Raw genomic sequence first — 24,630 nt, 5'->3', positions numbered from 1 at the left:
GCCGCCTTAAAAATATATATACACAAGGAACATTTCATACACAAGGAACATGCCTAAAGGCCGGTACTATGTTCATTCTTGCGAAAAAAATTTATTGAAACCATTATTTCGCTCATAGACAGCGGTGTTTATATAGGTAACAGGGAACGCTATTTAACAGGGAGCGATATTGAATTAAGTTGGTGGTTGCTGCTTGCTATTACAAAATTAACATTTTATTTTTCCATGGGCAATTGATCTGCTACTCCTTTGATCCTTTGTATAGTTTCGAAACAAAAATATGATCCGTGTTTGCGTTATAAACCCACACAAATAGTTTTAATAAATATTTTATTTCTTAATTCACATTGCAAATGGCGTCAGTTTTTCAACTCGAAAAAAAAAACAAAGTACCACAAATGGAAAAAATTTCGCTACTTTTTCGCATTTTTTGGTTTTGTATTCAACGCGAAAACCTAACAAGTACCCACCTTTAAGGTGAGTACATGAAATAGACAAAATTAGAGTTGAAAACCACTTTAATTCCGCGATAACTTTTCCTTAAATAATCAAATGTGTATGGAGTTTCAACGCGAAAACCGAACAAGTATCCACCTTTAAGGTGAATACATGAAATAGACAAAATTAGAGTTGAAAACAAGTTTATTTTCGCGATAACTTTTCCTTAAATAATCAAAATTATAGATGAAAACAAACATATTCCTGTAAAGTCTTGTCGAAATCTAGAGGAAGAACAAACTGCGCATCAATTGAGTCCATCTTCATTGTTTATGTTCATGCATCTTCATATTTCTTTATGTTGTTATCATAATTGCTCGTGCAGTGTAAGGGTAAAACTTGAACGAACACACAACAAATAGGCGAACCTCTGTCGTAGTGTTTATCCGACCGTGTTACGTCCGCTTTATATGTAGAAACTGCATTATTAGCGCATAAACAATATTTGTAGCTATCTAAAATGTTGGGGTGGTCCAGAAACATACTTCTCGGACACTGTCGCTTTCATAAGCGATAAAACCAATAACAGAGTACTCGTTTATCCAGGACATTTCAAAAATATGCAACACTGTCATCAGCTGTTTAAAAACGTCACTTGCAATCTGGCAACACCAACTCGACTTGCACTGATAAGATGTTCTGGATAGAATACTAGTGCAACGATGTTCTGGATAGCTCATACAAATGTTGCATCCAGTACTAAAAGAAAACAGCCCTAATATATAATGTATAATACCATAAATACCAAAAAAAGAGGAACAATGTGTTCGTGGATCTGCAAGACAAAAATGCAGTTTGTCGATGACAAAGTTTTAGCGAAAATTTTGCTATAAGAAATAATGTTCCCGAAAATGTTGGTAAGATGATATCGATTGTGAACAGTAAAACTTGTTCAAACTCTTGCTATGTTTTTGTTATTAGGTGAGTATTAAATTCGAGTTTAGCCGTTAAAATCGCCCCTGCCAGCATTTCAAAGTTCCATTTCATCCTCATCGTTACCACAGACTCGTAAATGTCACTTCAACCATCATGAAAAGGTACATCAAAAAGTACATGAAAGTATTTTGCCATCCCTACTACGATTTTATTTTTTGTGAAACGCCAAGCGCAACCAGCTTGTTATATTTTAATTAAATAAAAACGAAAATAAAGTTCTGAAAACATAGATTATACGCTTAAAATTGCGAAAGGTATATTGGTGAACAATTTTTGATTTTCCAAATGGAATAAAGTGATTGTTTTTCAGATATTTTACAGACATGCTGCTTCCATCAAATAAAAACACTAGTTGATAGACGCTGCAACATGTAACTCGCTACTTGTAACTCAACATCATCATTAATGCCAAAAATTATTTAAAATGTAATGTGATAGTGGTATAAATGTTATATTTTTAAGAATTTGTAAATGTTTACACAAATTAATAAATATCTAAACAAACGTGTTTTACTCGACCACAATGATTCTTTTACAACTATCTTAAAATGCGCTTTTTCTGATTGTTTGGAGGGTCCCTTATTGGCGTCGTTCTAAATTGATCTATAAAGGCACCTAATAATTGCACTCATGCGAAACCTTTTTGTAGTAACTTTTGCGTGGTACAACTTCTCAATAGTGACGGCGCTTTTCCGACGAGTTTTTGATATCGTATACGATTGTTTTCGACGTGGTGGAGATTCTCAGAAGTGTCGTCAAATTCCAAAAATGTTGGCAGGGGCTAAAGTGAAAACTAAATCAGTAAGAAAAATGCATGAAATTATACGTATTTGTTGCAAATTTTATTATAACTTGATGGGGAAAAGCCCAAAGCAAATTTTCACAAAGTTTGTATTCCTTAAAATGGATTGTTAAAGAAAAGTAATCGTGAAAAAATGACGTTTTTAGCGGCTAAACTCGAACTTAATACCCACCTTAAGGTGAGTACTATGTTCGAGTTTTTCACCAAAACACTAAATTAAAAGTGCAAAAATATATATGAAGACGATAGCATTTTTATCAAGTCTCTTCAAATTATGGATGGAAAAGATCCAATGTATTGATTGCGAACCATTTAATATTTCGAAATTAATTGATTAAAAAAAGTAACCGTGAAAATAAGCGGGTTTTCAGCTTGAAAACTGAACATATGGAAAAAAATGAAAACAGCCGATAATAACGTGTCACGTAACGAATACTCCTGCTACCCATAGGTTAGGTTAGTGAGTTAGTGAGTCTGAAATAAGGCAGCCCAATATTTCAGACTCGCTTACGGTACGGTCACACTGGGCAAATATTTGACAGAAATCGAAAAATAATTCGACGCCACAGCCAAACCAGCAAGCATTTTCAGCTCATATTGGATATATTACATCAGTATAAGAGTATTTTATAAAAACGATATACAGATATTTCGAATATGCTCCTGGAAAAATATTCGACACTCTTTTTGGGCAAGTATTTGCCTAGTGTGGCCATACCCTTAGACCATTCAATCTCTTGTGATACCGCAGTTGTGAACTTCTCTCTTCTCTGCTACACATAAGAATCCCATTGATATATTTGCTAACGAAAATTCTATTAGGCGTTATTATCGATTCTTTAAGAACATTATGGGAGCAAAATGTTAACAATCGATAATAACGCAATATAAATTCAAAGGCCGGTTTAAAAAAATTGACGCCTTCAAAACAAAACTTCCAAAGCCGGTTTAACAAAAATTGTCGTCTTCAAAAATACGAAGAAGCCGGTTTAACAAATATTAACGCCTTCATAGAAAAAAATACATTCGACAAAATTGGACTGCCAAAATTAGCCCAATTGAACTGTGTTGTGGTGGTTTTTCTAAATTAATTAATAGCGCCAAAGACGATATGCAGCAATAGTGTAATTTTATTTAGATGTAAATAAGCTCAAGTTTTTATTTTTGGTAAGTTTAGAACGAGACAAGAGACCAAATGAAAAAAAAAAACCAAACGACAAGAATAAACGAAAATCGGAACCCTTTTCCTTGACTTGTGTGTTGAGGAGGGCATGGTGTGGATAAAAGCATTTTTTGGGTGCTGCGAAAAAATTTATTTTTTCATTTTGTAGTGGAAATGAAAATTAAAAGTGAAAATTCCGAAATTGGCTGAAAAAACCAACACACACACTTAGAACATTAAGCACAGCAAAGAGACGAAGGAAATGATGATAAGCAGCAAAAGGAAAAAAAAATAATGAAATCTTGTGTATGTGTGAATGTGTTTTTAATAATTCGTAAGTGTGTGTATGTTTGCGCGAGTATTTGGTGTTTGAAGAGTGTCGTCGTCCATCTCCTTTGTTGTTGTTTTTTTTCTTTCGTTTTGTTGGTCGAATCGTCGTCCCCCTTGTAGTCGTGTGATTTGGTTGTTTTTGTTAATGCGCGCGAGATTGATAGATGGGAGATAATTGAGGAGGTGGGAGAGAGTCGCATCCTCATCACCACCGACCACCTTTAGACATTTTAAATTTTTTTAATAATTGTGATTGTGGTTCTTGGCGTTTAGAGTGTTTTTGTTTGTAGTGTATGTGTGTGTGTGTGTTTAGAATAGGGGGCCCACTTTGTAGGGGGGTTTTCTTAACGTTCTGTTTTTAATTTGTTTTACTTTAACTTTTGTAAGGCGAAGGAATATATATGGAATCAAAATTTAAGATCGAATTGCATTAAAGGGCTTGGTTTATTCTATTCCCAGTCTATATCTGATCTATGAGTGTACCCATATCTTGATAAATGTTCTCTTATTCATTCTCTTAGCTTGTTATGACGAATGTCAATTGATTTTTGGGATGAGGAAAAAAGAAAAACAAACACTTGAGATTGTGTGGGAGGCAAATTGTGGATGCAACCGAGCCTACATGTCTGTGGAATTTGAGCAAGGATAAATGAAAGAATAAAAATCAGATAATAATTAAATACGTGCAATCATCTGCTATGATGGGTTCCCAATGTGAAAAGGATCATATAGACCAGAGTAGACCGAAATCTATTGACAAAAAAAAAAACTTTTCTTTATTTATGAATTAATAATAAAACATTTCGAAGATTACTTTTAAACCAAAGGCTATACACCTAAGAGATGAAAGACAAAGATAGGGGTCTTCAATTTTACGATAGGAGTCGTTAATTTATATATCAAATGAGACAGTTATTCATTGAATAAGAATCGGATCAAGTTCCGCCAAACGGGAAACTATTCTCCAGGCTTCGTGGCAATAACTCAAAGCAATTTTTTCTACGAAATGATCTCCATATTTATACGTTTCATGAACCGACATACATATTCAAAGGTATTCGAAATGCCTTATTATTGCGTGACATCAAAGCTTATAACGTTATTGTGACATGGCACGTCATTTATGAACTCTTTTTACAAGATACCAACTTCATATCTGAACGCCCAGCTCCAAAATTGACCTTTATCCTAACACATTCCAAAAGATGAATGTGTGCAAACAGTATCCAGCAGCATTAAATTCCTGTACGAAAGCAAATTTGAAAATATTCCTCTGGTTAAATATATTGACGCAGCTACTGCGGATTTCCTTACAGAAATGAACGATGGTTTCTCTAAAAAGAGAAATAACCCGGACAAATGGAATTTTTAAGTTTATGCCCTTCATGGAATTTCTAAACAACCTTCAGATATTGGGTGAGAAGGGGAGCAGAATTTTTGGCAATCTAATAGGAATGATTGATGCTCAGATATGATGGGGCCTATCATTGAAGCTATGCCAAACGTAAATTTTATCACTCAAGGTCGCTTCAACCTAGATATAGAGCCAGAACCCGCTTTGGAAACAACACCCGCCTGGTTGCAAGAGAATTTACAAGTTTCATGTCGCATTGGAAATTGATGACATTCGTTGTGAATGAATGTATGCTTAAATTGAGAAGATGATATTTAATTCAAAATACCAATAATTCTTCCAGAAACATCCCCAGTAAGAATCGAGAATGAAATAGAAGTGACGGAAGATTTAGCGAACTACGTACAAATTCGGTTGAAAGAGTAGTACCAAACGGAGGTCGTGCAGGATAAATTTACAATAAACGAAGACATACTTGGCAGGGCTCAATATTCACTGGCTCTCGAAAAATTTTCACAAAGTATCAAACATTTGCAAAATTACAGAAATGTACGAGAACGTTCTAGCTCTGAAGACCTATTCCAATGCGATATAATCCGAATTCCTTAAAATTTTTAAAAGTTTAAGGAATTCATGAAGTTCTAAAGGACCTGCCTGTTTGAAATGAGTCCTCAAGTGTATGACAAATTCATTTTAAAGTGACCGGTCTTTCCATATATTTCCACCACAACTGGAACAGGTCCAGACACACCAGGGACTAGTCCTGTGATGCTCCTGAATTCGATTCATTTCTCGTAGGGTACTAAGTGTAGTTTAAGATATCTGAGTCGAAATTGAGCATAGCTTTTCTGCTTATTATTATACAACTGTCAGTTTTATTAGAAGTCGAAGATTTTCCCATTTAGAATCCCTCACAATATTATAAATTAACAATAACTGTAGCACTAAAATTTGGTCGGAAGAACAATGGAAAGGAAGTTGTGTAACACTAGACGCAGGCCTTTCCACGAAAACTAGAATGGCAATTTTTTAGAAAATTTTCCTTTGAAATGCTTAAAATCTTCTAAAACAACAACGGCTACATTAATGCATTATGCTCTCACCACAACCAAGAAAAATGGGTTCCAAATTTACCGACTATCAGACTTAATATTTATTTTAAAAGTTTTTGCATGTGTGTTTTGTTTTCAAAGGGTTATACAGGCCCACTCTATACTAACGCTCCACTAACCACTGCGCGCCCGATCGTTACGCTGGCTTTGTTCCAAAAGCTGTGTTAAAATTATTTTTGAGTCAATCGAAACGTCATGCTAAAATCTCCTTCCAATGCCCAGGAAATACGTTTACCGCGACCTGAGCAGAATAGCAGAGCTCAGTCGCCCGCCACCATGGACGCATTAAAGACATCATTTCTACCAAATCTGAGCATGGATCCCGCCCTTGTGTCTACCACACATTTTTGTCCAATGTGTGGCCAACAATTCGAAGGACCTCAACAGGCAACGGAACATATGCACCTATGTCATGGTGGCTTAAGTGTGGTTGCAGGTGTAGGTGGTGGCAGTATATTGTTGGCTCCACATCATGTATCCAGCAGTGTGAACGAATCTCTTAAAATTGATTATCCCTGTCATTTTTGCGAAGATAAGTTTGTCAATGAACAAGATTTGGACGATCATCATCGGTTGGTACATCAAGCTCCCTCATTTTTGGCACGTTGTCCTGCATGTAGTTTCTATGGCATATCGCCGGCAGCATTGCAGGGAGCCAACGAATACAAGTGCATTCATTGTGGATCAGTGTGCACATCATCCTCCATAGCAGCTAGTCAATCTGGGGGATATGAACCGTCAACACCGGAGAATATGCCGTCAATGGCTCCTCATGATATGAAATTGCCTGGTCATGATCTTGTGCATCGTCATTATCAGGAGCAGGTGTCAATTTTGCAACAAACCCAACAGGAGCACATATTGGTAAGTAGAATTTGTGGAGTTTTACCAAAGATTTACACACGTTGAAAATTTCGCCAAAGATTGCGATCTGAATAGCGAAAATGATCCAGGAATTGTTTTGTGCAAATCATGATTCACGTGATTACTTAATCAAATTGTTTTGCGATATGAATGAGAAGTTTCTATTTTTTGGACATGGAGTGGATGTACCCTCGTGGTAGTCTATACACTTCTTTGGTATTGGCACAAAAATATAGACTTTAAATTCACTCCATCCGACTTTTTGATTTTCTCGACATAAAATGTCGATTTCGACCAACACCAAATATCAACTTGTAGAGATAAAAAAGTGTAGATTAATCGACTTTGGCAAACATAAATAGTCGATTTTTTCTATTTTGACCAACATAAAAAAATTGATAGTGAAGAGGTTTTCGTCAACATAAAAAGTCGATAAGGCAGCTCAAATTGATTTGCAAAATAATAAAAATTGATTGGCAGACATGGTAACTAATCAAACTCGGTAGAACTAAGGGGCACAGTTGTGTACCCCTATGTGATTTAGAAATTATTTATCTCGATGGACAACTCTACATAAAAAAATATATGGATTCAATCACGAAATTATTTCATCCAATTAATTTTTAATTGAAATTTCTTCAATCACAAAAATGAAAAATTTTCCAATTAAAATCAGACAAAATTTTTTTGTATGTATCAATCACCGAAGTCAACTAAAAAAATAATTGATACTATTAATTTTTGTTTTAATTAAAAAATTTGTCGAATCAATTAGACTTTTGATTGAATTTTTTTTTAAATCAATTAAAATTTTAATTGGAAATATTTTGATGAAAATTTTTTCTGACTATATTAGGGCTATTTTCTGGATACCCTAAGCAGTCACGGATTAAAAGAAAACAGAGTACTCGTTTATCCAGGACATCTCCAAAAAATATGCAACACTGTGATCAGCTGTTTAAAAACAATCACAGAAAACAAGTGGAATCTTAAATTTTAATGTATGAAATGCTCAAATAATAATAAATATTTACTGCTGCGATTATTTATGACACTGTACCACTTAGAATTTCATGTTATTCAATAAATTATTCACAATAGATTGCTATTGTGAATCTAAAAAGCGTCACCTTATCAAAATGCAATCTGGCAACACCGACGTGAACTTCTCTCTCATCACTGAGTGCTGCCTTTGTAAGCTCAATGACGAGGGACCTCCTTTTTATAGCCGATTCCGAACGACGTTCCACATTGCAGTGAAACCACTTAGCGAAGCTTTGAAACACTCAGAAATGTCCCCAGTATTACTGAGGTGGGATAATCCACCGCTGAAAAACTTTTAGGTATTTGATCGAAACTGGGTTCGAACCCACGACCTTGGCATGCTAAACATTGCACCACGGTGGTTCCCTACCACTCCATATCTCGAGTTCAATTTCTATTTAAATTTAACATGCATATGCAGTGAAACATCTCAGAACTTGGACACCTCTCAAATGCGGATATCTTTCGTGAGATGTTTGCTATATTATCAAATTGAAATTAAAGTCTTATAAGTGAGCACCTCCCAAATGTGAACAAAAACTAGGGGACCGTGGGTGCCCACTTTTGAGTGGTTTCACTGTAGATATTTTCCTTTGATTTCCAATCCTTTTTGACGTGGAAAGCTCTTTTCTTCCTCTGTTGTCTGTAAATAATCATTCAGTTACTATATGTTAAAGATTACATCTCTCCACTTGTTGCCACTTTCTCACTTATATATTTTGCTTTTATTGTAGCATCATCAACAACAACAACAAGAGCAGGAGCATCAAATGCAGCAACAACAAGAACAAGAAGAACAATTGCTGCAACAACAACAACAAGAACATCAACGGCAGCAACAACTCCAGCTTCAATCCCACCATATGGATGATAATAGCTCACATGAAAGCGTCCAATTAAAAGTGCCACCACTTACAGTAAAACTGAATAAGAGTGTTAATGGTACAGCAACTGTGATTCACCCGCATGTGATAATCAAAGAGGAGCCCATCAATGGCGATTGCATCGAAGGTTCGCCGTCATCGGTGCCAGTCTATACCATCCAACAAACGCCAGGTGCTGCCACAAGTGTTGTGGTTAGTTCCTCCCATGCCCCCGCAGCCGTCCTTAATAATAATGTTAGCACCATCACTACGACGGCAATAGTTGGTGGTGTACCCAAAGTGCGCCACAAGTGCCCCGATTGCCCAAAGACATTTAAAACTCCCGGTACATTGGCCATGCACCGTAAGGTGCATACTGGAGAAGCAGAGTAATGTTGAACATTTCTTTTTTTTATTTATTTACTATATTATATTAATATTCTTTACTTTAATATGGTTTGACCGGTTTAGCGCTTATTTTTGTGATAGCTAAGTAGATGCACTACCCAGATAGTGGTGGTCAAGAAAAATCACGTTCATGGAAAAATCTATGTTTCGGTTTTTAAAATTCTGGAAAAGTCGACTGTTTGACTTTTGCCTTTATTGAAAATTTGTCTATGGAAATATGTGTGTTGTACACGTATGTCCCTATGACCAATGCCAAAAGCCGTTGCAGGGACTTTCCTACTTGCAACAATTGTTAACTCCTTGAAATAATTTAGTTTTAATCTTAACAATATATTTTTCTCGATAAAATATCTATCAAAAAGGACCGTTTTGAAGATAATAGAAAGATGATTTGAAAATAATTAAAAGTTAGTCGAATTCGACTTGTACAGCTAGTCCGCTCTGGGCGAAGACATAATTACCTGTCGTCGAAGCAAAGATCAGGGCTGTTTTCTTTCAGTACTAGATACCAAACCGTGACGGACTAAAAGGAAACAGAGTACTCGTTTATCCAGGGCATCTCCAAATGTGCAACACTGTCATCAGCTGTTTAAAAACGAGCACAGAAAAAACAGTAGCATGTGAGTGCGGATCAACACAAAACATCGACCATTTCACATTTAAATGTCCCAACATGAGTCTTATTTCAAGAGATTTCCTGATTAAGAAGCTTTGCAATGCTGGTATGAGACACCTCAGTTGCGTGAAAGTATTGAAGAACGATAACCAAAATATCTATGTGGCACATAAATTAAGAAACTATAATTTCAAAACAACAATCAGATGTTCCCACAATTATTAATAATACCCACAATTAAATCCCAGGAAAGGCGGTATCATATATGTAGTGTCTCAGCCACCTTTTCATATCTTACATCTTTAATGCTTAGTACTTAGTTCGTTTCTGCGAAAAACGAATATCTTCATATATCTCCGTAAATAGGGTCTCAATCCCAGGAATGTTAACTTATTTATGCGAAATAATATGCCTGCCTATTTTTTCGTGCGAAAAATCCAGGGTTGTATAAATATGTGTTTGAAAATGCTCAAAACAAAGATTTCGCATTTATTCCGCGCTAACGTTTTTTTTTTTTGTATGGAGTATAACAGTTTTTCGTGCGAAAACGTGATCTTAGTACTAGGCTTAATGTATGAAATTCTCAAATAGTAATAACTATTTAGTGCGCTGATGAGATGTTCTGGATAGAATACAAGTGCAATAATGTTCTGGATACAAATGTTTCATCCAGTACTAAAAGAAAACAGCCCTATTAGTGGACAGCAGAATTGTAAATTTTGCCACTGGAAACATTCCATGCGACTTACCATTGGAGACTGGCGGGGATCATGTTTGCCACTCTAATCTACCAAAATTTGGAGAAAAATTTTCCCCAAAAACCTACCAATATATAGAAAATTTTGCCAAAAATTTAATTTCTATAGAAAATTTTGTCAAAATTTTATTTCTAAAGAATAGTTTGTCAAATTTTTATTTCTATAGAACATTTTGTTAAAATTTTATTTCTATAGAAAGTTTTGTCAAAATTTTATTTCTATAGAAAATTTTGTCAAATTTTTTTTCTATAGAAAATTTTGTCAAAATTTTATTTCTATAGAAAATTTTGCAAAATTTTATTTCTATAGAAAATTTTGCAAAATTTTATTTCTATAGAAAATTTTGCAAAATTTTATTTCTATAGAAAATTTTGCAAAATTTTATTTCTATAGAAAATTTTGCAAAATTTTATTTCTATAGAAAATTTTATCAAAATTTTATTTCTATAGAAAATTTTATCAAAATTTTATTTCTATAGAAATTTTTGTCAAAAATTTATTTCTATGTATGTATGTATACATAACATTTTGTAAAAATTTTATTTCTATACAAATTTTGTCAAAATTTTATTTCTATATAAATTTCGTCAAACATTTATTTCTATAGAAAATGTTGTAAAAATTTTATTTCTATATTACAACTTTGGCCTCTGTGGTCATATGAGGGAAAATCGGGCGAAATATATATATGGGAGCTATATCTAAATCTGAAAGGATTTGAACCAAAATTGGCATGCATATCAAGAAACTTAATTCTACTCCCTGTGCAAAGTTTCAAGTAAATCTGTTATATGAGTGTATCTTGGGCGAAAGATATATATGGGAGCTATATCTAAATCTGAACCGATTTCAACAAAATTTGCCAAGCCTAGTTAGAATGTTAATTATTCTCCCTGTGCAACATGTCACGTAAATCAGAGTACAACTTTGGCCTATGTCAAAATTTTATTTCTATAGAAAATTTTGTCAAAATTTTATTTCTATAGAAATTTTTTGTCAAAATGTTATTTCTATACAAATTTTGTCAAAATTTTATTTCTATACAAATTTTGTCAAAATTTTATTTCTATATAAAATTTTGTCAAAAATTTATTTCTATATAAAATTTTGTCAAAATTTTATTTCTATAGAAAATTTTGTCAAAATTTTATTTCTATAGAAAATTTTGTCAAAATTTTATTTCTATAGAAAATTTTGTCAAAATTTTATTTCTATAGAAAATTTTGTCAAAATTTTATTTCTATAGAAAATTTTGTCAAAATTTTATTTCTGAAGAATATTTTGACAAAATTTTATTTCTATAGAAAATTTTGTCAAAATTTTATTTCTATATAGAAAATTTTGTTAAAATTGTATTTCTATAGAAAATTTTGTCAAAATTTTATTTCTATATAGAAAATTTTGTTAAAATTTTATTTCTATAGAAAATTTTATCAAAATTTTATTTCTATAGAAAGTGTTGTCAAAATTTTATTTCTATAGAAAATTTTGTCAAAATTTTATTTTTGAAGAAAATTTTGTCAAAATTTTATTTCTGAAGAATATTTTGACAAAATTAAATTTAAAATTTAAAAAAAATAAAATTTTATTTCAATATTACAACTTTAACCTCTGTGGTCATATGAGGAAAAATAGGGCGAAAGTTATATATGGGAGCTAAATCGAAATCTGAAAGGATTTGAACCAAAATTGGCATGCATATCAAGAAACTTAATTCTACTCCCTGTGCAAAGTTTCAAGTAAATCTGTTATATGAGTGTATCTTGGGCGAAAGATATATATGGGAGCTATATCTAAATCTGAACCGATTTCAACAAAATTTTCCAAGCCTAGTTAGAATGTTAGTTATTCTCCCTGTGCAACATGTCACGTAAATCAGAGTACAACTTTGGCCTACTTCAAAATTTTTTTTCTATAGAAAATTTTGTCAAAATTTTATTTCTATAGAAATTTTTGTCAAAATGTTATTTCTGTACAAATTTTGTCAATATTTTATTTCTATACAAATTTTGTCAAAATTTTATTTCTATATAAAATTTTGTCAAAAATTTATTTCTATAGAACATTTTGTCAAAATTTTATTTCTGAAGAATATTTTCACAAAATTTTATTTCTATAGAAAATTTTGTAAAAATTTTATTTCTATATAGAAAATTTTTGTAAATTTCTATTTCTATAGAAAATTTTCTCAAAATTTTATTTCTATATAGAACATTTTGTTAAAATTTTATTTCTATAGAAAATTTTGTCAAAATTTTATTTCTATATAGAAAATTTTGTTAAAATTTTATTTCTATAGAAAATTTTATCAAAATTTTATTTCTATAGAAAATTTTGTCAAAATTTTATTTCTATAGAAAGTGTTGTCAAAATTTTATTTCTATAGAAAATTTTGTCAAAATTTTATTTCTGAAGAAATTTTGACAAAATTTTATTTCTATAGAAAATTTTGTCAAAATTTTATTTCTATTAAAAATTCACGAAGGGGAATATTTTGCAACCATAACATCAAGAATTCTACCAAACAGTAAAAATCTACCATTTTTGGTAGAATTCTACCAGCTATGGCAACCGTGGCGGGCATGCTGAAGCACATACCAAAAAGCAAATTCCTGCGATCTATGTGGGCTACACTCCAAGGACCGCTAACACCATCCAAATCGATTTTTCCAAAGTGTATACAAATCTTTGAATAGTCTCGAACAATTCTTTAATCTCATTAAACATAATTGCCAAAAAATGAATGGTATGTATATGGGACAAAGAACCAAAGAATGAGAAGTTGTGATTTTTTGTAAAATCTTCGAAATAAGTGCTAAACTTGTATTATTATTACCAATGTTGGTTTTATGTGTAATATTTTTTTATTTATAATATATGTGTAGATTTAATAACAATTTTGTTTTTCATTTTTCACGATTTTTTTTTCGATAGCCTCACACCAAAAGAACGCCCCTATACATGTACATATTGTGGTAAATCATTTACACAATCGAATACATTGAAGCAGCATACGCGAATACATACAGGTGAGAGAAACCCCTTTTGTTCCTATAAACCTTTAATATAAGGTTTATTATATATTAATATACAGGTGAGAAACCCTTTAGATGTGGCTATTGTGGCAGGGCGTTCACGGTCAAGGACTACTTGAACAAACATTTGACAACTCACACGGGTGAGAGAAAATAATTTTTTCAAATGCAAAACTCAGATATATTCAATCAATCAGTCAGTCAGTCAATCAATCAACCTATCAATCTCAGTCAATCAATCAATCAAATCTCAGTTTCTACGAAATTTAAAAACTCAAATCAGTCAACAACAAATAAAATGTTTTTCTGTTTGAATATTTCAAAACAAAATCAAAATTTAAAATTCTCATCTCAAATGCAATTGAAAATATTTCGCACCAATTTCGTTTGCTATTACATGCAAATAGCAGAAATCAAAAATTATTAGCTAAAAATTTTAACTTTTTTTCAAATTTTCACACAAAAATGAAACTGAATTTTTATTCACTACAATTACTTCAGAGCATTTTTTTCTCCTTTCATTATCTGTTATTCCATTAAGCGGCATTTGTAAGGCTCCAAATCAAAAATAAAACTCATAAAACTAAGTTCAATACAGATTTATATCCCGAACATTTGCAATCAATCAATCAATCAATCATCATGTTCCATCTCTTGTTTGTTAATACTTACAGCAATCTTCTCACCTAAGACCATCATTGCTCGTTCACATATACCACAAATCTGTTTGATTCGCAACAGCAAACTCATCATGTGCAACTGTTGTGTTTTTTCTTTAATCTCACTTTGGTTTTCACCTATAGTTTGGGCCAATTTTAATAATATTTGAGAATTTAATTTTCACTCATACGTACGTACGTTTCGTTATGCATTTAAGTATTCTTTTATTTTTTTTTTTTAATCTAAAAAGACCAAAATGTTTTGAAGTGAATTCATTTTTGTTGTATTTGAAATTTTTGCTACCAAAGACGTTTCTAAAATTACATAAGAATATTTATTTGCATATATAAGTCTCACCATATTTCACCTCCACAACCACCACATCAAGTCTAATTTTATTTTATCCAAAACAAATTCTCATTCATTAAAATTTAACATTTAATAAAAGGTTAAATTTTAAGACATTGTTTTATCGTATTTATATGAATTGGGAGAGAAATTGTCTTTTAAAATAGTCCGTATGTATTTGTGATTATAGAATTATTGCCAAGCCTATTATTTTCATTTGCAATAGTAATAAAATTCTTCATTTATAATGTAATTCAATACTGAATGTTGATTCATATTAAAAACAAGGAAAGTCTAAATTCGGACGGGACCGACTATATTATACCCTGCACCACTTTGTAGATTCACATTTTCGATGCCATATCAAATCCGTCAAATGTGTTGGGTGCTATAACTATATAAAGGTTTTTGTTCCCTTATACATACACTCAAAAAAAAGTTTACTCGGATCCAAAGATTTTGACCTTCCAATAAGGATTTTGGTATTGATTCCGAGCCAAAGATGTGGCTTTTTTAAAATAAAGTCATTTTTTAGTGACTTATCTGGTTTTAAATCTAGGATCAATAAAATTAAAATTGGGATACAGATCTCATTTGATCGAATTTTCATTTTCTTTTCGTGGTATATTAATAAAGCTATTCACGTGCAAACAAATGACAATTTAAAATCCAAATTATGACAAATACTTCAAAGTATAAAATGTTTTCTTAATTCCAAAAAACTTTAAACCAAAGATGCTAAATCCTCAAAATAAGTTTTAGCCTATATTTGAAGCGTTTTTATCGTAAATGTAAAGACTAAATATTTCATTTAATTTAAAGACGATTTCTATAAATCAAAAATGTGTTTCTTTACTTTAAGGGAAATTAGCCTTACTTCAAAGACATACGACTCTAACGGAGGGACGCAAATTTACAAAATTTGTGTCCTAAATTTAATGAAAAAAAATTTTGAAGCAAAGATTATAAACTTTATTTTAATTAAAATTTCATTATTTGAAAGAAATTTGTCCTTAATACTTTGTAAATTGCGCATCCTCAAATTTAGGTTGCGTAATCTTTAATAACACGTAAATATTTTTTTCAGTGTACATTTAAATCTGACCCTATCTGGACAAAATTTGTTAGATTTCTACAAAATCTAAAGACTTAAAATTTAAGTTGGCTAATGCCCTGGGGTAGAACACAATGTTATTAAAAAATGTGGGAAACATTTAAATCTGAAGCAATTTTTAGGCAAATTTAAATAAGTGTATTTATGATTTATTGATCGACAAATATATATTAGAAGTATAGGAAAATTGGAGTCATTTTTAGCAGTGGCGATTTGCAAGGACAATGTGGTTATTTTGGTAATTTTTTCCCAAATCGGAAAAACATATACATGGAAGCTATACCTAAATCTGCGCCGATTTCAACCAAAATTGGGATACATAGTAACTATGTTCATTCTACTCCCTGTACAAAATTTCACGTAAATCGGATTACAACTTTGACCTCTGTGCTCATATGAGGGAAAATCGGACGAAAGATATATATGGGAGCTATATCTAAATCTGAAAGGATTTCAACCAAAATTGGCATGTATATCAAGAAACTTAATTCTTCTCCCTGTGCAAAGTTTCAAGTAAATCTGTTATATGAGTGTATCTTGGGCGAAAGATATATATGGGAGCTATATCTAAGCCTAGTTAGAATGTTAATTCTTCTCCCTGTGCAACATGTCACGTAAATCAGAGTACAACTTTGGCCTATGTGGTCATATGATCAAATCGGGTAAAATATATATATGGGAGCTATATCTAACACTGAATCGATTTCAATACAATTTAGCACACTTGATTATAAAGGGTGATTTGTTAAGAGCTTGATAACTTTTTAAAAAAAAAAAAACGCATAAAATTTGCAAAATCTCATCGGTTCTTTATTTGAAACGTTAGATTGGTCCATGACATTTACTTTTTGAAGATAATTTCATTTAAATGTTGACCGCGGCTGCGTCTTAGGTGGTCCATTCGGAAAGTCCAATTTTGGGCAACTTTTTCGAGCATTTCGGCCGGAATAGCCCGAATTTCTTCGGAAATGTTGTCTTCCAAAGCTGGAATAGTTGCTGGCTTATTTCTGTAGACTTTAGACTTGACGTAGCCCCACAAAAAATAGTCTAAAGGCGTCAAATCGCATGATCTTGGTGGCCAACTTACCGGTCCATTTCTTGAGATGAATTGTTCTCCGAAGTTTTCCCTCAAAATGGCCATAGAATCGCGAGCTGTGTGGCATGTAGCGCCATCTTGTTGAAACCACATGTCAACCAAGTTCAGTTCTTCCATTTTTGGCAACAAAAAGTTTGTTAGCATCGAACGATAGCGATCGCCATTCACCGTAACGTTGCGTCCAACAGCATCTTTGAAAAAATACGGTCCAATGATTCCACCAGCGTACAAACCACACCAAACAGTGCATTTTTCGGGATGCATGGGCAGTTCTTGAACGGCTTCTGGTTGCTCTTCACTCCAAATGCGGCAATTTTGCTTATTTACGTAGCCATTCAACCAGAAATGAGCCTCATCGCTGAACAAAATTTGTCGATAAAAAAGCGGATTTTCTGCCAACTTTTCTAGGGCCCATTCACTGAAAATTCGACGTTGTGGCAGATCGTAAGTCTATTCATGATGAAATGTCAAAGCATACTGAGCATCTTTCTCTTTGACACCATGTCTGAAATCCCACGTGATCTGTCAAATACTAATGCATGAAAATCCTAACCTCAAAAGAATCACCCTTTACTTTTATTTGTACTCCTTGTGCAAAATTGCGACTTTGATTACAAAAATGTGTTCACAGACAGACGGACGGTCATAGCTATATCGACTCAGGGACCCGCTCTGACCAATATTGCCAAAGACACCATATGTGCAAACATATGCACAGCAAAAAAAGCGTCTCCAAAAAAGTAGTGGAAATATTCTTTTTGGATCCGGAAGTGGTGCCAAATTGCCACAGAAGCGATGCATTTAACATGGGCTTGTCATAGGACGGATGTCCACCATTTCAACAGCCGCTGCACTGAATTTGCATCACTTCAGGTGTGAGTTGAATTCAGTATTTTGGATGTGAATTACGAATTTTTGTGATATTTTGACAAATAAATAATTTTTAAAATTTTTTATGATTTTTAATGCATTACAACGCTTGTCTGGAACGTTTGTCATCAAATATTTTTCAAAAGTTCCCAATTTTTCTAGAAAGGATTTAACATTTTTTGGCTAAATTTAAATAATTTTTAATATTTTAATTCCTTATATGTTTTTAACCTATTTGAAACATAAAAAATGTGAACAAGCGGATTATAAAAAAATTGACTCAAATGAACTTCCTGTGCAGTTAAAATAAAGAACATCTTTGGGAGGGCATTTTTGGAAGTTCTTTTAAAGTTGTGCCTGAGAAGAACTTCCAATTTTTTTTGCTGGGTTACAATACCCTGTTACACAGTGTGGCGCAGGGTATAAAAATGGGATCCGAAATTATTAGTCAAAACCAAGACATATTTACTGTAGAATTCATTTATAGCGACCTCGGTTTTAACGACCATCCGTTTATAACGACGGATTTTCAAAGCAAGTTTGGTTCTTAATAGTTTGTACATGCGCAAGCATTCGCTTAGAACGACTCCGGTTTTAGCGACCATCTACAAAATTAATCGAATTTAATTCAAAAATTAAAGTAAAAAAATTAGTGATTCAATCAGAAAAATATTTTTCTGTGAATTTTTTATAAAAAAAATACGAATTAGAGTGTAAATATAACCATAGCGATAGGCAAACACTTGCTTATGTATATTCGTATAGAAAGCACGGTTGCCATTCGGGCCAAAAAATCTACCAAATTTTTACCAAAAAAAAAACTATAAAATAAAACATCTTATTTTGAAAAAAAAAATATTATTTTGAAAAATTTTGTCAACATTTTATTGCTATAGATAATTATGTCACAATTTTATTTCTATAGAAAAATTTTGTCAAAATTTCATTTCTATAGAAAATGTTGTCAAAATTTTATTTCTATAGAAAATTTTGTCAAAATTTTATTGCTATAAAATTTTGTTAACATTTGATTTCTATACAACGTTTTGTTAAAATTTCATTTCTATAGAAAATTTTGTTAAAATTTCATTTGTACACTGAAAAAATATTTACGTGATATTAAAGATTAGAACCTAAATTTTAGTATGCGAAATTTAATATTAAGGACAAATTTCTTTAAAATAATGACATTTTAATTAAAATAAAGTTTATCATCTTTGCTTCAAAAAATGTTTTCATTAAATTTAGGACACACATTTTGTAAATTTGCGTCGCTCCGTTAAAGTCGCATGTCTTTGAACCAAGGCCAATTTTTCTTAAAGTAAAGAAACACATTTTTGATTTAAAGAAATTGTCCTTAAATTAACTGAAATATTGAAATATAGGCTAAGACTTATTTTGAGTATATAGCGTATTTGGTTTGAAGTTTTTTTGGAATTAAAAAAAAAAACATTTTTTACTTTGAAGTATCAGTTATAATTTGGATTTTTAAACTGGCATTTGTTTGTACGTGAGTACCTTTATTAATAAACCGTGAAAAGAGAATGAAAATTTAATAAATGAGGACACGAGATAGACACATGGTGGCAAAAATGCTCAGGGTGGACTCTTGAGTCGATATAGCGATGTCCGTCGCAGTTTTAGTCCAATAGACTTCAAATTTGGCACAAGTATGTGTTTTGGCTCAGAATAGATCCCTATTGATTTTGGAAGAAATCGGTTCATATATATATTTCGCCCGATATGGGCTTATATGGCCCCAGAAGCCAGAGTTTTACCCTAATTTGCTTAAAATTTTGCACAAGAAGAACAATTAGTACTATAGTCAAGTGTGCCAAATTTTATTGAAATCGGTTCAGATTTAGATATAGCTATATTAGATATATATACGGTCCCAGAAGCCAGACTTTTACCCCAATTTGGACTAGGAGTACAATTAGTAGTTTAGTCAAGTGTGCCAAATTTTATTGAAATCGGTTCAGATTTAGATATAGCTCCAATATATAGCTTTCGGCCGATTTACACTCATATGACCACAGAGGCCAATTTTTAACTCCGATTTAGTTGAAATTTTGCACAGGGAGTAGAATTAGCATTGTTGCTATGCGTGCCAAATTTGGTTGAAATCGGTTCAGAATTAGATATAGCTCCCATATATATGTTTTTCTGATTTCGACAAAAATGGTCAAAATACCAACATTTTCCTTGTAAAATCGCCACTGCTTAGTCGAAAAGTTGTAAAAATGACTCTAATTTTCCTTAACTTCTAATACATATATATCGAGCGATAAATCATAAATAAACTTTTGCGAAGTTTCCTTAAAATTGCTTCAGATTTAAACGTTTCCCATATTTTTTTACTAACATTGTGTTCCACCCTAGTGCATTAGCCGACTTAAATTTTGAGTCTATAGATTTTGTAGAAGTCTATCAAATTCTGTCCAGATCGAGTGATATTTAAATGTATGTATTTGGGACAAACCTTTATACACATTTGACGGATGTTATATGGTATCGAAAATGTATATCTACAAAGTGGTGCAGGGTATAATATAGTCGGCCCCGCCCGACTTTAGACTTTCCTTACTTGTTTTATACGATTTTCTTGCATATAAAATGTTGTGGGTACAATCCCAGTTTTGGCCATATACACTGAAAAAAATATTGTCGTGAGGTCAAAGATTTCATGTCTTTAAAATACGAATACAAATTTTGCTTAGCATAGAAGACGCATTTTTCTAAAATAAAGTTATTTTCCTTCTCCAAAAGTCGATAAACTTTTCAATGAAGTCGTATTGTCCTTATAATTAAGTGATTTAACTTAAAAATGGGTATCTTAACATGAAAGAAAAAATTTATAGGCTAAGGTCAACTTGACTTTAATAATTCAGAAAAATTCTTTAAATTTAATGAAATTGTCTTTAAATTTGTTGTCTTTTTGAATCTTAACTACAAAGCAAAAAATCGTTCTAATATAGGACATGTTTTCCAAAACTTTATTTTAAAGAAGTTTTTTACTTCAAACATAGCATAATTTCTACTGGAAGTCGAGTCCTAATTTGGAAAATAAAGTTGCAGTTAAGTCGTTTTTAAAGGACTTTGATAGCATATGAAGAAAAAAAGCTGAGAAAGCGAAAAATTAAAATTTGCTTCCTAGAAGCAAGTACACAAAACCTAAATTTAAAAGAGAATTGTGTCTTAATAGTATCCTTACTTGTATTCTCCGCTTCTTTGGCTCGGAATCAATACCAAATTTTTTTTTTAGTGGTGGTTTATTTCCTCTCCGAATCGACCAGGACTCAGAATCGGAAATAGACTGTGTAAGTGTGTATAACCTAAGCTTGAGTTACATACCATGCGATAATGCGTCCGTTGATTGAACAGTTCAGTTTTCTCTTTGAACAGCTTGGTTAGAGTGCTTCAAACTTGAAAACATCAACCCATTAACGCACGGATTACCGCATGGTATGTAATTCAACCTTTACACAGTCCTAACCTATATAACCTAACCTATAGGTCAATTTTTCACATCATATAGACCGATCCCGGATTAGATTATGGAAAACTAAAAAGTCGCTATTTGATTTTAGATCGGTAAAGATATATATCAAATATTTGTTTATATCGATTAGAGGAATCCTTGGGGATTCAAAATAGTATATAGCCAATTCATTGTAAATTTTATAAATACGGAAAACAATGTCTTATATTATTTAACCTTTTCCATAATATTTTACAGATAGTTTATATATAGTATGCACCTTATGTATATACATAAAGGGTGATTTGTTAAGAGCTTGATAACTTTTTTTTTAAAAAAAACGCATAAAATTTGCAAAATCTCATCGGTTCTTTATTTGAAACGTTAGATTGGTCCATGACATTTACTTTTTGAAGATAATTTCATTTAAATGTTGACCGCGGCTGCGTCTTAGGTGGTCCATTCGGAAAGTCCAATTTTGGGCAACTTTTTAGAGCATTTCGGCCGGAATAGCCCGAATTTCTTCGGAAATGTTGTCTTCCAAAGCTGGAATAGTTGCTGGCTTATTTCTGTAGACTTTAGACTTGACGTAGCCCCACAAAAAATAGTCTAAAGGCGTCAAATCGCATGATCTTGGTGGCCAACTTACCGGTCCATTTCTTGAGATGAATTGTTCTCCGAAGTTTTCCCTCAAAATGGCCATAGAATCGCGAGCTGTGTGGCATGTAGCGCCATCTTGTTGAAACCACATGTCAACCAAGTTCAGTTCTTCCATTTTTGGCAACAAAAAGTTTGTTAGCATCGAACGATAGCGATCGCCATTCACCGTAACGTTGCGTCCAACAGCATCTTTGAAAAAATACGGTCCAATGATTCCACCAGCGTACAAACCACACCAAACAGTGCATTTTTCGGGATGCATGGCCAGTTCTTGAACGGCTTCTGGTTGCTCTTCACTCCAAATGCGGCAATTTTGCTTATTTACGTAGCCATTCAACCAGAAATGAGCCTCATCGCTGAACAAAATTTGTCGATAAAAAAGCGGATTTTCTGCCAACTTTTCTAGGGCCCATTCACTGAAAATTCGACGTTGTGGCTCGTTAGTAAGTCTATTCATGATGAAATGTCAAAGCATACTGAGCATCTTTCTCTTTGACACCATGTCTGAAATCCCACGTGATCTGTCAAATACTAATGCATGAAAATCCTAACCTCAAAAGAATCACCCTTTATATATAAACTACTGTGAAATTTTAAACACCACACAAAATAACCTCTCTTCTATTTATTATACTCCATTCATTCATTTTGTAGGTGAAAAACCATTTCACTGCACCTACTGTGAAAAGGCGTTTAGTGTCAAAGACTATTTAACCAAACATATACGAACGCACACAGGTGAGGTGAGAATATTTTTATTGGTATAAACCTTTAATATAAGGTTTTAATTTACACAACACAGGTGAAAAACCCTATACTTGCCCGTATTGCGAGAAACGATTTACACAGCGTAGTGCCCTTACGGTGCATACTACAAAATTACATCCACTCTAGGAAAGGCCTAACGGTTGTGAGAGAAGGGGACCAGGCGATGGTGGTGGAGGAGGAGCAGGTGCTATTGGCAATATAATAGGAGACGGTATGACCATTCGAAATGCTGACGACGATCGCGGAGGAGTAATTGCTGGTGATGCAGACGCCGGTGATAATAGCGATGGGAATGATAGTGATAATTTGGGCCAAGATGTCGTTAGTAGCAGAACATCAATGGGTCTTGGATTAGGCTTAACAATGACCATTAGTCGAACGGTGGATAGTGAAACACAAACCACTATGCCAGAGTAAATTCCGAAAGTCAAATGGATTTACATAACCCCCCGCCCAGATTGGCCTTTGTTTCTCTTCTCCAGCAACTAAGAAAATAATATCTATAAATATTTATGGGAATTGTGTAATATTTTTGAGAGAAAATTTCTTTTTGACAAGAAACAAAATAGCAACCACAAAATGAGAGTAGTTTTATAAATATTTAAAAAAAATGCTTATTTTATTTTTATTTTTCTTTGTTAAATAGTCGAGATAAATATTAATAATAAGAGAAATCCTTCGTTAACTACTACTAAATGTAATACAAAAAAAAAACAACAAAACAGAAAAAAACTGCGACAAACCAACAAACAACAACAATCATGAAATAGAGACCACTTCAATTTATTTTTTTTTTAGTATACGAAGATGGCTCTTTCGAAATGTTTTGTTTTATTAGACTTTGCTCTTATATAATATTATAAGTATAGTATAAAACAACAGAAATGGAAAGAAACATTTTATCTCTTAAAACTTTAGCTTAAAAGAAAGATATTTCTAAATTTAAAGAAATAACAGGAAACACAAAAAAACCTTAAAATTTTATATTTTGTTAAAAATTACGTTTTTTTATCAAATCATCACTACTCATAGATTTTACTAATTTTATTGTTATAAATTTGTAAAAAAAAATTGTTAATTGTATTTATAAAATAATTTTTTTTTATTTTTATTTTTTGTCTTTTACCATTATCATGATTTATGGTAATGACAATTGTTTTCCTTAATCAAGAATATATATTTTTTTATAATGTTTTAGTCGTATTTTGTTTTTTTGTTTTTTCATTTTTAAGACTTGTGACTTTGTTCATTTTTTATTATAATTTTTAAAGAATATAAATTATTATTATTAGAAAAACCAAAATCAATATAAATGAAATTTAATTTCAACCATGAGTTAGAGATAAAATTACTAAACATTCTCAAAATTTGTTTAATATTTATTGTTTTTTTTAAATATTTTTTTCTATCAAATGTGAGAATGAAGAAGAAGCGTCTCAACAGAGCAGGATCTCGGTTGGTTTTTACAACATTTATTTTTTATGATTATTGTTAAATTAGCTTTATACAAACAAAAAATTAATATATATATATTTTGTTTTTGCTTTTTTAATTTATTTAGTTTCTTTGGTTTTATTATTATTTTGTTACTTTATTTTATTGTTTTTCTTTTTCCTTATTTAGCTTATTAACAACCAAAAATGAAAATCTACCACAACTTGTCATTGTTTTTAGTTAATATACATTCAAAACCAAAAAAAAAAAAATACAAAACACTATAATATTATTTAAAAACTTTTGTCAAAAACAAAATTTTGAACAAAAATGACAAACAAAACAAAATACTAAAGCATGTTGTTTGACAAAATTTATTTCTCTATTCTTAAGAAGAGTATCAAAACAAAATTTGTG

General features: G+C 32.1%; 1 protein-coding gene and 1 long non-coding RNA gene across 7 annotated transcripts; both read left to right on the top strand.

The window, feature by feature from the left end:
- The first annotated feature begins 1,462 nt into the window (after window positions 1-1,462).
- Window positions 1,463-1,958, top strand: LOC142225343 (uncharacterized). Its single transcript, XR_012719231.1, has 2 exons — window positions 1,463-1,688; window positions 1,745-1,958. It is a non-coding gene; the product is annotated as an uncharacterized LOC142225343 (long non-coding RNA).
- A 1,286-nt stretch (window positions 1,959-3,244) lies between these two features.
- Cf2 (Chorion factor 2) lies at window positions 3,245-24,331 on the top strand. 6 transcript variants are annotated; one of them, XM_075297563.1, is made up of 7 exons: window positions 3,245-3,403; window positions 6,276-7,058; window positions 8,837-9,354; window positions 13,682-13,776; window positions 13,842-13,925; window positions 22,666-22,749; window positions 22,814-24,331. In XM_075297563.1, exons 2-7 carry the CDS (start codon window positions 6,390-6,392, stop codon window positions 22,903-22,905), a joined length of 1,542 nt encoding a protein of 513 aa, XP_075153678.1. In that variant the 5' UTR covers window positions 3,245-3,403; window positions 6,276-6,389; the 3' UTR covers window positions 22,906-24,331. The 6 variants fall into 6 exon arrangements, with proteins under 6 accessions (XP_075153678.1, XP_075153676.1, XP_075153681.1 ...); XM_075297561.1 differs by having other exon boundaries at window positions 22,666-22,754; XM_075297564.1 differs by having other exon boundaries at window positions 3,248-3,403; window positions 6,417-7,058; window positions 22,666-22,754.
- The last annotated feature ends 299 nt before the right edge of the window (window positions 24,332-24,630 follow it).

Source organism: Haematobia irritans, chromosome 2 (genome assembly GCF_050003625.1).
Source record: "Haematobia irritans isolate KBUSLIRL chromosome 2, ASM5000362v1, whole genome shotgun sequence".
Lineage (NCBI taxonomy): Eukaryota > Metazoa > Arthropoda > Insecta > Diptera > Muscidae > Haematobia > Haematobia irritans.
Note: the sequence above shows the minus strand (reverse complement) of the source record. Positions and strands in the feature narration are given on the sequence as shown.

Excerpts from the sequence above, each read along its gene's own strand:
- Cf2 (XM_075297561.1), top strand. The coding sequence starts at position 6,390 with ATGCTAAAATCTCCTTCCAATGCCCAGGAAATACGTTTACCGCGACCT. Across the intron at positions 7,059-8,836 it reads CCCAACAGGAGCACATATTG|CATCATCAACAACAACAACA; the intron begins GTAAGTAGAATT and ends CTTTTATTGTAG. Across the intron at positions 13,926-22,665 it reads ACATTTGACAACTCACACGG|GTGAAAAACCATTTCACTGC; the intron begins GTGAGAGAAAAT and ends TTCATTTTGTAG.